Source organism: Dendrobates tinctorius, unplaced genomic scaffold (assembly GCF_039654945.1).
Source record: "Dendrobates tinctorius isolate UK_male_01 unplaced genomic scaffold, ASM3965494v1 ptg000121l, whole genome shotgun sequence".
In the NCBI taxonomy this organism is placed as follows: Eukaryota; Metazoa; Chordata; class Amphibia; order Anura; family Dendrobatidae; genus Dendrobates; species Dendrobates tinctorius.
This window is the reverse complement of record NW_027361789.1, coordinates 5,622,389-5,638,578: the sequence shown is the minus strand read 5'-3', so window position 1 is coordinate 5,638,578 and position 16,190 is coordinate 5,622,389. Positions and strand designations below refer to the sequence as shown.

General features: G+C 43.1%; 1 protein-coding gene across 2 annotated transcripts in view; it reads left to right on the top strand.

The window, feature by feature from the left end:
* Positions 1-6,236: 6,236 nt before the first annotated feature.
* Positions 6,237-16,190, top strand: part of GABRA5 (gamma-aminobutyric acid type A receptor subunit alpha5) — a 377,180-nt gene continuing 367,226 nt past the window's right edge. The window contains exons 1-2 of one of the 2 annotated variants that reach the window (XM_073541489.1): positions 6,237-6,404; positions 12,162-12,317. In XM_073541489.1, coding sequence (XP_073397590.1) covers positions 12,232-12,317 — 86 coding nt within the window. In that variant the 5' untranslated portion in view covers positions 6,237-6,404; positions 12,162-12,231. Of the gene's footprint in view, positions 6,405-6,494; positions 6,848-12,161; positions 12,318-16,190 lie in introns of those variants that run through there. The other variant, XM_073541490.1, reaches the window with a different exon arrangement.

Here is a 16,190-nt window from a genome sequence, read left to right as displayed (position 1 = left end):
GACTGGAGAAGAGCAAATGTTGTTCCTATCTTCAAAAAGGGGAAGAAGGTGGACCCAGGCAACTATAGGCCGGTGAGTCTGACTTCTATACCAGGAAAGATCTTTGAACAAATTATTAAACAACATGTACGTCAATACCTGGATAAGAATGAAGTGATTAAACAGAGTCAGCATGGGTTTGTAACTAATAAGTCATGTCAGACTAACTTAATTTCCTTCTGTGACGGTATCACTGATTGGGTGGATCAAGGAAATGCTGTAGATATAGTATTTCTTGACTTCAGCAAAGCATTTGACAAAGTCTCTCATACAATCCTTATTGAAAAAATGACTAAGTATGGAATGGACAAGGCAACTGTTAGGTGGATTCATCACTGGCTTAGTGATCGGACCCAAAGAGTGGTCGTAAATGGCTGTACATCCAGTTGGAAGAATGTCTCAAGTGGAGTACCACAGGGCTCTGTCCTGGGCCCTGTATTGTTCAACATCTTTATAAACGATTTAGATGAAGGAATTGAGGGTAAACTGATTAAATTTGCTGATGACACAAAGCTAGGAGGGATAGCTAATACTAGAGAAGAGAGAGAGAGGATTCAAAAAGATTTAAATAAACTGGAGAAGTGGGCAGCAACTAACAGAATGGTTTTTAACAGGGAGAAATGCAAAGTACTACATCTGGGCAATAAAAATGAAAAAAGCATATACAGAATAGGGCTAAGTGACAGCACATGTGAAAAAGACTTGGGTATACTAATAGATCACAGACTGAATATGAGTCAACAGTGTGATGCAGCAAAAAAGGCAAATGCAATTCTAGGATGTATTAACAGAAGCATACAGTCTAGATCACGTGAAGTCATTATTTCCCTCTACTCCTCTTTGGTCAGACCTCATCTGGAATATTGTGTCCAGTTTTGGGCACCACATTTTAAAAAAGACATCAACAAACTGGAGCAAGTTCAGAAAAGAGCGACCAGAATGGTGACCGGTCTGCAAACCCTGTCTTATGAGGAAAGGTTGCAGGATTTGGGAATGTTTAGTTTGCAAAAGAGAAGACTGAGAGGAGACTTAATAGCTGTCTACAAATATCTAAAGAGCTGTCACATTGTAGAAGGATCAACTTTATTCTCATTTGCACAAGGAAAGACTAGAAGCAATGGGATGAAACTGAATGGGAGGAGACACAGATTAGATATTAGAAAAAACTTTTTGACAGTTAGAGTGATCAATGAGTGGAACAGGCTCCCACGAGAAGTGGTGAGTTCTCCTTCAATGGAAGTCTTCAAACAGAGGCTGGACAGACATCTGACTGGGATGATTTAGCGAATCCTGCTTTGAGCAGGGGGTTGGACCAGATGGCCCAGGAGGTCCCTTCCAACTCTACGATTCTATGATTCTATGATTAAGAATGGCTCCAAAAATGTGCACTAGTATGTTACGAAATGCGTCGATACACACAGGATGCAAAAAAAAGTGAAGGAAAAGGGAAAGTGCAGGGCCTTTATAACAGGGTTTAGCTGTGGACTGCCCTTGTTAGGGTGGGAGCAAGAGGGGTAACAGAGAAGTGCAGACACCATAGGGAATAATAGGGGCAGAATTTACTGCCTCTCATTGGACATCTGCTCGATACCACCGGAGATGCCCCTGATGCTAGTCCACCACTGTTTTACTTCTAATAGGTGAGTACATTCCATTTCTTATATATTATTTATTGTAAATCCACCATTGTGGGTACTAATTGAGAATGTCTGTTATTTGTGCTAGATGACTATTGTCATAGATTTAAGTCACTACTAGCTGAATTCACGGCTAGGTTTTGGGACTCACCCTCAGAGCTGTGTTTTTCCCACTGGAAGCACACCGACCCTACGACAGATATAGGGGTTGAAGTAAAGTTCCCAAAACAAGTCCAGTTACCAAGGGTCAATTTCTGGACAACTGGATGGGTGACTGTAGCTGACCATTCGATTACCAGAAATCTCTGGTTGGATCCCGCCTAGCCAGTCACTCACCCTTTATGGAGGAAAAGTGTATTGCCTCCTTTTTGGTTACCGCCACTTAGTAGAGACACCTATACTTTCCCTTATTTTTGTGCTTAATTTGTACTGAGTGTTATCTTAACTATTACATGTATTAAAATATATGTTTTTAATATTTTCTAGACCCATTGCTGCTCTTCTCTTCCAGTTTGGGTAACACTAATGAGTGCAAATATTCACTCTTGCTGCTAAACCCAGAGAAGACCCCTTAAAGAAGTTTACATACCTAAATTATTCACACCACAGACCTAAAACTCTACGGGTAGGTTTCCACGGGCTCCATCCAAAGCGCTGCCCCCTTTTGTACGCGCGGTGATTCTACATGTGTTCATTGAACCATGCGGAATCACCGCATCCTATACATAGACTGTGTTATTTATCTTGTGGAGACTGAGCGACCCCGCAAGATAAATTGACATGCTGCCGTCTATAAAGATGCTCCGCATGTGTGTATACTTAGGGAAGCCAGAGGCGTTCGTTCACGCATAGTGGGGATGGGAATTCATAAAATCCCCTCCACTATGCTGTAACATCTGGATGCTGTGGATTAGACATGGAAACATACCCTAAGTGAATTCAGACCCCATAACACACCCATGATATATTTTGGCCACAGATTGGACCACATAAATAATTCTGACCTAAACAAGGATCCTTAAATTAATTCAGACCCCATACAAGACCCTAGCATCCAGTACTTGTATTCTCTGATAATGATTTTTGCTTTCTAGGTCCATCTCTGCATCCAGGATTTCTGTTGCTTTTTCCATTTTCACACATCTGCATTATTCAGTGGGATGTGTTTTTCTTATAAACTGTCCCTTTTGATATATTCCCTATTCCCTACAGCATGCAGTACACTTCATACTAGAACTGGTTTTACAAGCCCATTGTTACATACAGGACTGTGTTAATGGCATGCAGAGTTAAATATGTTTCCAAGAAATGAAGAACTTGTGCCAACAATGAATTTTCCAACATACACTGGTCAGCCAATAGATAGACGATGCCAGATCACCCTTGTTAAGCAGTGGGATAATAAATAGTGCATTTACAGTGTAATTGCTCCACCCACAGATGAGACAAAGAAATATCACCTGGATTCTACAGCTAGCCGGTGGTGTTCATTGTGGAAACATAGTGACCTCTATTGGGGCAGAATCAGATTGCAAAGTCAGATTTCCCATTGCCAAAATTCTGACACAAATTCCTAAATAGAAACATTTTCAAACCGTATGACTGGGGCCATGTTCCCATCTAGCGTCATTTATCCACTGAGTTTATTTGTGCAGAAACTCAGAAACACTTCAAGCAAAGTGGATGTGCTGTCATAAAAACTCGTGCCCACTATGCTTTTAAAAATGCTCTTGAAATATACGTTTGTGGTGCTTTTTTCCCCTACGGGCTTGTAAGGAGAGCATGAAAAAAAAGGCTTGTAGAAAACACAATTGTATTATTAAGTCCAGAATCCCAACAATTCAGCACAAAACAATGCATCTAATCTATCCACATCAAATCTGCACCAAAAATCCATCATAAGAAAAAAGTATTCAAAAGCAACAAAAGCAATGTAATCATAGCAAATTACTCTGAGCATTCATTTATCTATCTATAATTTATCTGTCTGCCTGTCTATCTATCTATCTATCTATCTATCTATCTATAAAAAAGAGTTTTGAAGGCAGCACTGGCAAACAATTTAGGTAGTCGGGTGCCAAGCCTTCCTGGCATAGACCAATCCTCCACAATATAGTCAAAAAATAAAGGCAGCACTCCATTTTGCCATAGTAGAAAAATGTGATTTAATATTCAAATGGGGCTCAGCGACATTTTGGTTCAACTGAGAATCTATCTATCTATCTATCTATCTATCTATCTATCTATCTATTCTATTTATCTATCTATCTATCCTTCTATCTATTCTATTTATCTATCTATCTATCCTTCTATCTATCCTTCTATATATCTATCTTTTATCTATCTATCTTTTATCTATCTACCTATTCTATTTATCTATCTATCCTTCTATCTATCCTTCTATATATCTATCTTCTATCTATCTATCTATCTATCTATCTATCTATCTTCTATCTATCTATGTATTCTATTTATCTATCTATCCTTCTATCTATCTATCTACCTATCTATCTTTTATCTATCTATCTATCTATTCTATGTATCTATCTATATGTTATCTATCTAATCTATATCTTTCTATCTCATATCTATCTATCATCTGCCTATCTATCTGTCTATCCTTCTATCTATCTATCTTTTATCTATCTATTCTATTTATCTATCTACTGTACATGTTATCTATCTAATGTATATCTTTCTATCTCATATCTATATATAATCTATCTATCTATCTATCTATCATCTATCTATTTATCTATCTTTCTATCTATCTTTCTATCTATCTATATGTTATGTTATCTCTCTATCTATTCTATCTATCATCTATCTATATACCGATCATCTAGTTATCTTTATGTTGTCTATCTATCTATCTATATGTTGTCTATCTCTATCTTTGCTTGACAAAGACCATGCTGTGAGGTCGAAATGTTGCACCACTTGGTGCTGGATTAAAGTCCACAACTTTTCCTTGAACTGGAGTGCTGCCTGATTTTTTCAATTTATATTTTGCGCTGGACAACTGCATTACTCAGGAAGTATTGCACCCAAAATCTGCTCAAGTTTGTGATGCTGTCTGTTTTTTTCCTTCTATCTATCTATCTATCTATCTATCTATCTATCTATCTATCTATTGATCCAAAGAAAATAGGAGCAGCACATTTCATGAATGAAATCGAGCCATTTGCTGCTCCTATTTTCTTTGGATCTCTGGATACAAGGTTTGGTACTTGCCTTAGGGGGACCCTGTACCCGGACTCATTGTTTTTGTATAGTGCTGCTCTGTGCTTTTTTGTATCTATCTATCTATCTATCTATCATATATCTATCTATCTATCTATCTATAGATCTATCTATCATATATTTATCTTTATGTTATCTATCTATCTATATATCTATTCTGTCTTTCTATATATCTATTCTATCTATCTATCTATCTATCTATCATGTATCTATCTAATTATCTGCATGTTATCTATCTATCTATCATGTATCTATCTAATTATCTGCATGTTATCTATCTATCTATCTATCTATCTATCTATCTATCTATCTATCTATCTATCATGTATCTATCTAATTATCTGCATGTTATCTATCTATCTATCATGTATCTATCTAATTATCTGCATGTTATCTATCTATCTATCTATCTATCTATCTATCATGTATCTATCTAATTATCTGCATGCTATCTATCTATCTATCTATCTATCTATCTATCATGTATCTATCTAATTATCTGCATGTTATCTATCTATCTATCTATCTTTTATCTATCTCTATCATGTATTATCTGTAGCTACACTGAATAAACAGGCCAGACTTGTATCTCAGTTGTTTATTCTGTCAGTCAGTAGTAATACAGATAATTGCTCCTATTAGTCCCCAGCAGGGCAGTTCTCCTCCAGAGATACTTCTCATTTGTAGAGTTCGCCATTTCTTCAGCCCTGATGGTAATGTTCCTGCAGACTCTGTGCTGGGCATCATACTGAGCACACTGGGAGCCATCTATAGGGATCCAATACATCAGGCCCCAGCCATGAATCTGGGACAATGTCCAGGGACAAGAATTCTCTGAAGGACAATCCCAATGTCGCTGCTGTAAGAGATGACACATAGGACACAGGGTGTAATGCCAGAGGACCAGACACCTGGAGGAAACAACTCCCATTCCATTGTGATGGTTTCCACAATGGCAGGTGCCTCATTACCTGTGACCCGGCGCTGTCACTCTGCTGGACCAGGAATGGGGGGACACATGACATCTACTTCTCAGGAGACCCTGGGGCTTCATGCCTGAGCTGTGAGGAGCTGCTTCCTGCACTGTGTAGGACACCTCATGCTCGGAACTTGTGGGTTTCTCAGGAGACCTCATTATGAGGCTGGGTGGCTTCTGCGATCCAGTTCTCCACAGAGATCCCACCAGTTCCTGTGAGTGCACAGTCCATAGACTCAGAGAGGACAAGGACAGAGGGAAAGTAGAGGAGATCTAGATCATCGCCAGAACACTTGTTCATTAATACAGGGACTGGGAAGCTGTTCATCCCTGAGGGAGGAGCTGAGCAATCTCAGGACTGGAAGGGGCCACCAGCAGCCGCCAGCTCGCCTAGCACCTCTTCTACTAAGGGACCACAGCCAAGGTGTGAGATCAGGAGGTGGCATGAAGGCTGGGAGCTGAAGACCATCACCTCAGGCCCCAATACAACCGCAATCAGAGCTGACAAGGTGAGTGCTAGCCTTGATTTCTACCATGCATGCAGCAACAATGACTGCTGTCTGCAGGAGTAGAAGGATCACCGAGATGGTGATGTCTGCAAAAAGTACCTGCTGAGGGACCAGGCTGAGGACCAGAAGGTGGAAGCAGCAGGAGCTTTCCCTGCAGCACTGCACACAGACATGCTGGCTAATGGCTAGGAGACTCGAGGAATTGCCCGACTGATTGGCAGACATGGTGCAAGAGCAACAGCGCTCAGAACAAGTGTCAGCAGCACCCAAGCTGGGAGCTGTGGGAAAGGACACGCGTGGGTCTGCATGGCTAGATGTGGGATCTGCCAGTCTGCAGCTGACCTTTGTGTAACAGAAGCTGCAGCCCCCCTCATCCCGAGGAGAACACTGCGATGATGAGGAGCATGGAGGACGCTGGAATAGCACTGCTGACGCTGGCCGATGTACGACTTCTGTGCTGACTCTATGACTGATGATTTCGGGATTTGGTGCAGTTTATTGGGTGATGTAGTAGATAGACTAAGCCTCTGCTCTGTCCCAAAAAAGGAGCAATGTGAACAGACAGCTGGAGCTACATGCGGCTAATTGTACAGGTCACAGGGAGGGTGGAAGGTCCAGCACTATCCAGGAGCAGCTCAGTGCACTATGGCAGCTTCACCCTGAATGGAAAGCTGACAGTACTGCGTGGACAGTCTAGTGTGTACAGTGTGTTACAGGAATTGGTTAGGGTTCAGGACTACCATAGTACACTGCCACTGACAATTGTATACCCTGCAGGTAAAGTGTCCAAACACCTCAGGGTACTTGTCAGTGTTCAGTACTGCAGGTAAGTGCACCTGTAATTACTGTACCGCCTGCAGGTAAGTGCACCTGTAATTACTGTACCGCCTGCAGGTAAGTGCAACTGTAATTACTGTACCGCCTGCAGGTAAGTGCAACTGTTATTACTGTGCTACCTGCAGGTAAGTGCAACTGTAATTACTGTACCGCCTGCAGGTAAGTGCAACTGTTATTACTGTGCCACCTGCAGGTAAGTGCAACTGTTATTACTGTACCGCCTGCAGGTAAGTGCACCTGTAATTACTGTACCGCCTGCAGGTAAGTGCACCTGTAATTACTGTACCGCCTGCAGGTAAGTGCACCTGTAATTACTGTACCGCCTGCAGGTAAGTGCAACTGTTATTACTGTACCGCCTGCAGGTAAGTGCACCTGTAATTACTGTACCGCCTGCAGGTAAGTGCACCTGTAATTACTGTACCGCCTGCAGGTAAGTGGCAACTGTTATTACTGTGCCACCTGCAGGTAAGTGCAACTGTAATTACTGTACCGCCTGCAGGTAAGTGCAACTGTTATTACTGTGCCACCTGCAGGTAAGTGTGCATGTTATTACTGTACCAGACGCCTACAGGTGAGTGCATCTGTTATTACTGTACCGTCTGTAGGTAAGTGTACCTGTTATTACTGTAACCCCTGCAGGTAAGTGTGCCTGTTATTACTGTACCACCTGCAGGTAAGTGCACCTGTTATTACTGTACCGCCTGTAGGTGAGTGTACCTGTTATTACTTTACCACCTGCAGGTGAGTGCACCTGTTACTACTGTACCTCCTGCAGGGAAATGTACCTGTAATTACTTTGCCACCTGCAGGTTAGTGCACCTGTTATTGCTGTACCACCTGCAGGGAAGTGTACCTGTTATTACTGTACCGCTTGTAGGTGAGTGTACCTGTTATTACAGTATAACCTGCAGGTGAGTGTACCTGTTATTACTGTACCACATGCAGGTAAGTGTATCTGTTATTACTGTACTGCCTGCGGGTAAGTGCACCTGTAATTACTGTACCACCTGCAAGTATTACCGTACCACCTGCAGGTAAGTGTACCTGTTATTTCTGTACAGCCTGCAGGTAAGTGCACCTGTTATTACTGTATCACCTGCAGGTAAGTGCACGTATAATTACTGTACCACCTGCAGGTAAGTGCACCTATTATTACTGTACCATCTGCAGGTAAGTGTATGTGTTATTACTGTACCGCCTGCAGATAGGTGTACCTGTAATTACTGTACCACCTGCATGTAACTGTACCTGTTATTACCGTTCCACCTGCAGGTAAGTGTACCTGTTAAAAACCATACTGCCTGCAGGTTAGTGTGCCTGTTATTACTGTACAGCCTTCAGGTAAGTGCACCTGTTATTACTGTACCACCTGTAGGTGAGTGTACCTGTTATTACTGCACCTCCTGCAGGTGAGTGTACCTGTTATTACTTTACCACCTGTAGGGAGTATACCTGTTATTACTGTACCTCCTGCCTGTAAATGTACCTGTAATTACTTTGCCACCTGCAGGTTAGTTCACCTATTATTGCTGTACCACCTGCAGGGAAGTGTACCTGTTATTACTGTACCGCTTGTAGGTGAGTGTACCTGTTATTACAGTATAACCTGCAGGTGAGTGTACGTGTTATTACTGTACTGCCTGTAGGTGAGTGTACCTGTTATTACTGTACTGCCTGCAGGTAAGTGCACCTGTTATTACTGTACCGCCTGCAGGTAAGTGTACCTGTTATTACTGTACCACCTGCAAGTAAGTGTAACTGTTATTACTGTACCCCCTGCAGGTGAGTGCACCTGTTATTACAGTATAGCCTGCAGGTAAGTGTACCTATTATTACTGTATCACCTGCAGGTAAGTGTACCTGTTATTACTGTACCGCCTGCAGGTGAGTGCACCCGTTATTACTGTACTGCCTGCAGGTGAGTGTACCTATTATTACTGTACAACCTGCAGGTAAGTGTACCTGTTATTACTGTACCACCTGCAGGTGAGTGCACCTGTTATTACTGTACCGCCTGCAGGTAAGTGCACCTGTTATTACAGTACCGCCTGCAGGTAAGTATACCTATTATTACTGTACCACCTGCAGGTAAGTGTACCTGTTATTACTGTACCACCTGCAGGTGAGTGCACCCGTTATTACTTTACCGCCTGCAGGTGAGTGTACCTGTTATTACTTTACCACCTGCAAGTAAGTGTACCTGTTATTACTGTACCGCCTGCAGGTAAGTGCAGCTGTTATTACTGTACTACCTGCAGGGAAGTGTACCTGTTATTACATTATAACCTGCAGGTGAGTGTACGTGTTATTACTGTACCACCTGCAGGTAAGTGCACCTATTATTATTTAACCACCTGCAGGTAATTCTACATGTTATTACTGTACTGCCTGTAGGTGAGTGTACCTGTTATTACTGTACCGCCTGCGGGTAAGTGTACCTGTTATTAATGTACCACCTGCAAGTAAGTGTAACTGTTATTACTGTACCACCTGCAGGTGAGTGCACCTGCTATTACTGTACCGCCTGCAGGTGAGTGCACCTGTTATTACTTTACCACCTGCAGTTGAGTGCACCCGTTATTACTGTACCGCCTGCAGGTGAGTGTACCTGTTATTACAGTATAATCTGCAGGTAAGTGTACCTGTTATTACTGCACCGCCTGCAGGTAAGTGTACCTGTTATTACTGTACCACCTGCAGGTGATGGCACCCGTTATTACTGTACCGCCTGCAGGTGAGTGTACCTGTTATTACAGTATAGTCTGCAGGTAAGTGTACCTTTTGTTACTGTACCACCTTCAAGTAAGTGTACCTGTAATTACTTTACCACCTGCAAGTAAGTGTACCTGTTATTACTGTACCGCCTGCAGGTGAGTGCATCTGTTATTACTGTACCGCCTGCAGGTGAGTGCACCTGTTATTACTGTACCAACTGCAGGTGAGTGCACCTATTATTACTGTACCGCCTGCAGGTGAGTGTACCTGTTATTACAGTATAGTCTGCAGGTAAGTGTACCTGTTATTACTGTACCACCTGCAGGTAAGTGCACCTGTTATTACTCTGCCACCTGCAGGTGAGGGCACCTGTTATTACTGTACTGCCTGCAGGTGAGTGTACTTGTTAGTACAGTATAACCTGCAGGTGAGTGTACCTGTCAGAGTAGTGCTCAGTGTTCAGGATTAGTGATTACTTGTTATTACCTGTATAAGCTAAGTGTACAAAAAAGTCAGAGTAATGGTCATTTCTCAGTACTGCATGCAAGTGTACCTGTCAGAATAATGGTCGGTGTTCATTACTACACTAGTGATTACCTCCTATTAGTTGTATAATGTGCAGGTAAGTGTACCTGTTATTACTGTACCACCTGAAGGTAAGTGTACCTGTCAGAGTAGTGGTCATAGCTCAGTGATGCAGGTAAGTGCACCTGTCAGAGTAGTGGTCAGTGTTCACGATTATGCTTGTGAATATCTCCAAATACTTGACATTTGTATAGCTACGCATACTTCTTGCATAACCTGCAGCTTATTTTATAGCTTATAGCAGTGGCCCAGGGTTCAGCACTATCTTAGTGAATAGATCCTGTAGAGTGTGTGTACCTGTGTGATATTAAATATGCAAATTAATGAATACATTTGCATATTTAATTTCATTGTATGGTCTATAGGTCTCCTTACACTGACATGTCGGGCATGTCACTCTCTACCAGGAGAGATGCTAACCTTTAGGTCCCAGTAAGAGACCTCTCATACAGCCAAATCAGATCTTGTGCTTTGCACTGAGGAGGGGTAACAGCCAAGAACATATGTCTACAAATACAGATTCTGATCTAGTTTTTATCCCAAGTTATATGGCAAGACTCGTTAAAGGGAATCTGTCACCCCATTTTTGGACTAACAGCTGCCGGCACCACCATCAGGGGCTTATCTACAGCATTTTTTAATGCTGTAGATAAGCCCCCGATGTAACCTGAAAGATAAGAAAAAAGAGTTATATTATACTCACCCAGGGGGGTGGTCCGGTCTTCCCATTTTGTAGCGGTGACGTCCTCTTCTTTGCTTCCTGTCGCGGCTCCGGCGAGTAAAGTACTGCAGTGCGCAGGCGCCGGATCTCTCTGGCTTGGTCTGGCGCCAGCGCACTGCATTACTCTGCACTCAACAGGGCAAAGCAGTGCGACTGCGCCAGAGCTGCGATGTGACGCAAAGAAGAGGACGTCACAAGATGGGAGGCGCCGGACCGGACCACGACACTCATCGGACCAAAACTGGACCCGGACCGGCCCTGGTTGAGTATAATCTAACTCATTCGTCTTCTCTTTCAGGTTACATTGGAGGCTTATCTACAGCATTACAGAATGCTGTAGATAAGCCCCTGATGGCCGTGCTGGCAGCTGATAGTCAAAAAATGGGGTGACAGATTCCCTTTAATGGGTCAGTATTGACTTTTTGGATTGTTACTTCCAATTGGTGGCACTAGAGTTCAAGTCCTCTTACTCCCTGAAGAGATAATATGCATACTTGTCAGAGTAAGGGATCAAAGTTCAATGCTACCTCAGTGGACACCAAATACTGGCAGGACAGGTCATATTGGAATAAAGGAGCAATGTTAGTTAATTTAGTGATGGCATTAATTGTATTTCAGCTCTCCATTAACTGTCTTCATTGGCACAATTTAAATTTATTTATGTATTTTACTCATTTATACAGCGCCCTTAATTTGACAGTGCTTTACAGACATCATTATTTGATTGCAGTCGCTATAACTTCTCTGCGCGTTCCTCATATAATGAAACATTTGATGATTATGTGTTATAATATCAAAACATATAAATATGGAATTCAGAGGCATTGCTTAATAAACTGCATACAGTCTGAATGCAAACAAATGCATCGCTTATTTTTTAAAATATTTTGTCTTTCAGCTTTAGAGTGGCCGTACACAACATCATTCGCATCTACATTCAAGGCAAACCACTCATCTTTATACTGGAGATGGACTGTGCAGTCAACTCACCTTTCGCTTTCATCCAAAAAATATTTGTGTCCTGTCTCATTTTCAGTTTGAACATTATGCCCAGGTAAGTAGAATTTCCAACTAGTTTTGTCCTCGGCGCCTTACATTTAATGCAATAGACAGCAAAATGACCTATTATTTCTTAAAAATAATAAAGTAATATAAAACAACAATGCTTGGTCAGAATGTTGAGAGTGAGTCCTACCATTTATAATTAGAGATTCAATGTTAATGGTAATTAAAAGGAAGCAATATGAATATGTTTAAGTAGAACCCATTGTGGTCCATTAGATGATTATATCATTGATCTACTGAACTACTGACATAGCCTCAATATAAAGCTTAGATTTATATTTGATAATTACAATGAAATCGTAATTTAAGACTTAGTGATTTTACATCACCTTGTAATACAGAACCACTGCAGGCCAAGTAATGTGTTCACCATTTGTTATTGTAGAAGTTAAATGTCATTTCCATGAACCACCCAAGCATGTGATTCTAGAGGGCTCGTCTCAGTTACACTGTTCACCTGATTAGCCAAGATGTTATACATAATTTGTTTGTTGAAATGCCATTTATTGAAAAGCCATGTCATGACATATTATTATTATTCAGGCAGTACCACAGACATCCCCATCTTTGCAATATATCAACGTAATGTGAATGTGTTCATAATTTTTTTTTTCATGTACAATCAATTCTAGAGATGAGCGAATCATTTGAAATTCGAATTCGCCGACTTTACTGAATGTTCCATAAAAAAAATTGATTTGCGGTGAATAAATTCACAAGAATTTCAATACTGGAAAGCTTGTAATTGTCTGGAAAATATATGTGAGGGAGAGGAGAGAGAACTTGCTGACCATAAAAGTTTACACACCACAGGAGAGAGAGAGAGAGACAACCCTACTGACCATAACAGTTTACACTACAGAAGGAGAGAGAGGGAGAGAGGACCCCACTGACCATAACAGCTTACACTACACAGGAGAGAGAGAGAGAGACAACCCTACTGACCATAACAGTTTACACTACACAGGAGAGAGAGGGAGAGAGGACCCCACTGACCATAACAGCTTACACTACACAGGAGAGAGAGAGAGAGAGAGAGAGAGACAACCCTACTGACCATAACAGCTTATACTACACAGGAGAGAGAGAGAGAGACAACCCTACTGATCATAGCAGCTTACACTACACAGGAGAGAGGGAGAGAGGACCCCACTGATCATAACAGCTTACACTACACAGGAGAGAGAGAGAGAGAGAGAGAGACAACCCTACTGACCATAACAGCTTACACTACACAGGAGAGGGAGAGATGACCACACTGACCATAACAGCTTACACTACACAGGAGAGAGAGGGAGAGAGGACCACACTGACCATAACAGCTTACACTACACAGGAGAGAGAGGGAGAGAGGACCCCACTGATCATAACGGCTTACACTACACAGGAGAGAGAGGGAGAGAGGACCCCACTGATCATAACAGCTTACACTACACAGGAGAGAGAGACAACCCTACTGACCATAACAGCTTACACTACACAGGAGAGGGAGAGATGACCACACTGACCATAACAGCTTACACTACACAGGAGAGAGAGGGAGAGAGGACCCCACTGATCATAACTGCTTACACTACACAGGAGAGAGAGGGAGAGAGGACCCCACTGATCATAACAGCTTAGACTACACAGGAGAGAGAGAGAGAGAGACAACCCTACTGACCATAACAGCTTACACTACACAGGAGAGAGAGGGAGAGATGACCACACTGACCATAACAGCTTACACTACACAGGAGAGAGAGAGAGAGAGGACCCCACTGATCATAGCAGCTTACACTACACAGGAGAGAGGGAGAGAGGACCCCACTGATCATAACAGCTTACACTACACAGGAGAGAGAGGGAGAGAGGACCCCACTGATCATAACGGCTTACACTACACAGGAGAGAGAGAGAGAGAGGACCCCACTGATCATAGCAGCTTACACTACACAGGAGAGAGAGGGAGAGAGGACCCCACTGATCATAACAGCTTACAATATACAGGAGAGAGGGAGAGAGGACCCCACTGATCATAACAGCTTACACTACACAGGAGAGAGGGAGAGAGGACCCCACTGATCATAACAGCTTACACTACACAGGAGAGAGAGGGAGAGAGGACCCCACTGATCATAACAGCTTACACTACACAGGAGAGAGAGAGAGAGAGAGAGGACCCCACTGATCATAGCAGCTTACACTACACAGGAGAGAGAGAGAGAGAGGACCCCACTGATCATAACAGCTTACACTACACAGGAGAGAGAAGGAGAGAGGACCCCACTGATCATAACAGCTTACACTACACAGGAGAGAGAGAGAGAGAGAGAGGACCCCACTGACCATAACAGCTTACACTACACAGGAGAGAGAAAGAGAGAGGACCCCACTGATCATAACAGCTTACACTACACAGGAGAGAGAGGGAGAGAGGACCCCACTGATCATAACGGCTTACACTACACAGGAGAGAGAGAGAGAGGACCCCACTGATCATAGCAGCTTACACTACACAGGAGAGAGAGGGAGAGAGGACCCTACTGACCATAACAGCTTACACTACACAGGAGAGGGAGAGATGACCACACTGACCATAACAGCTTACACTACACAGGAGAGAGAGGGAGAGAGGACCCCACTTATCATAACGGCTTACACTACACAGGAGAGAGAGGGAGAGAGGACCCCACTGATCATAACAGCTTACACTACACAGGAGAGAGAGAGAGAGAGAAAGATACAACCCTACTGACCATAACAGCTTACACTACACAGGAGAGAGAGGGAGAGATGACCACACTGACCATAACAGCTTACACTACACAGGAGAGAGAGAGAGAGAGGACCCCACTGATCATAGCAGCTTACACTACACAGGAGAGAGGGAGAGAGGACCCCACTGATCATAACAGCTTACACTACGCAGGAGAGAGAGGGAGAGAGGACCCCACTGATAATAACGGCTTACACTACACAGGAGAGAGAGGGAGAGAGGACCCCACTGACCATAACAGCTTACACTTACACAGGAGCGAGAAAGAGAGAGAGGACCCCCGAAGGCCAAAAGAGCTTACACTCTACAGGAGAGAGGGAGAGAGGACCCCACTGATCATAACAGCTTACACTACACAGGAGAGAGAGGGAGAGAGGACCCCACTGATCATAACAGCTTACACTACACAGGAGAGAGAGGGAGAGAGGACCCCACTGATCATAACAGCTTACACTACACAGGAGAGAGAAAGAGAGAGGACCCCACTGATCATAACAGCTTACACTACACAGGAGAGAGAGGGAGAGAGGACCCCACTGATCATAACGGCTTACACTACACAGGAGAGAGAGGGAGAGAGGACCCCACTGACCATAACAGCTTACACTACACAGGAGAGAGAGAGAGAGACAACCCTACTGACCATAACAGCTTACACTACACAGGAGAGAGAGAGAGAGAGGACCCCACTGATCATAACAGCTTACACTACACAGGAGAGAGAGGGAGAGAGGACCCCACTGATCATAACGGCTTACACTACACAGGAGAGAGAGGGAGAGAGGACCCCACTGACCATAACAGCTTACACTACACAGGAGAGAGAGAGAGAGACAACCTTACTGACCATAACAGCTTACACTACACAGGAGAGAGAAAGAGAGAGGACCCCACTGATCATAACAGCTTACACTACACAGGAGAGAGAGGGAGAGAGGACCCCACTGATCATAACGGCTTACACTACACAGGAGAGAGAGGGAGAGAGGACCCCACTGACCATAACAGCTTACACTACACAGGAGAGAGAGAGAGAGACAACCCTACTGACCATAACTGCTTACACTATACAGGAGAGAGAGAGAGAGAGGACCCCACTGATCA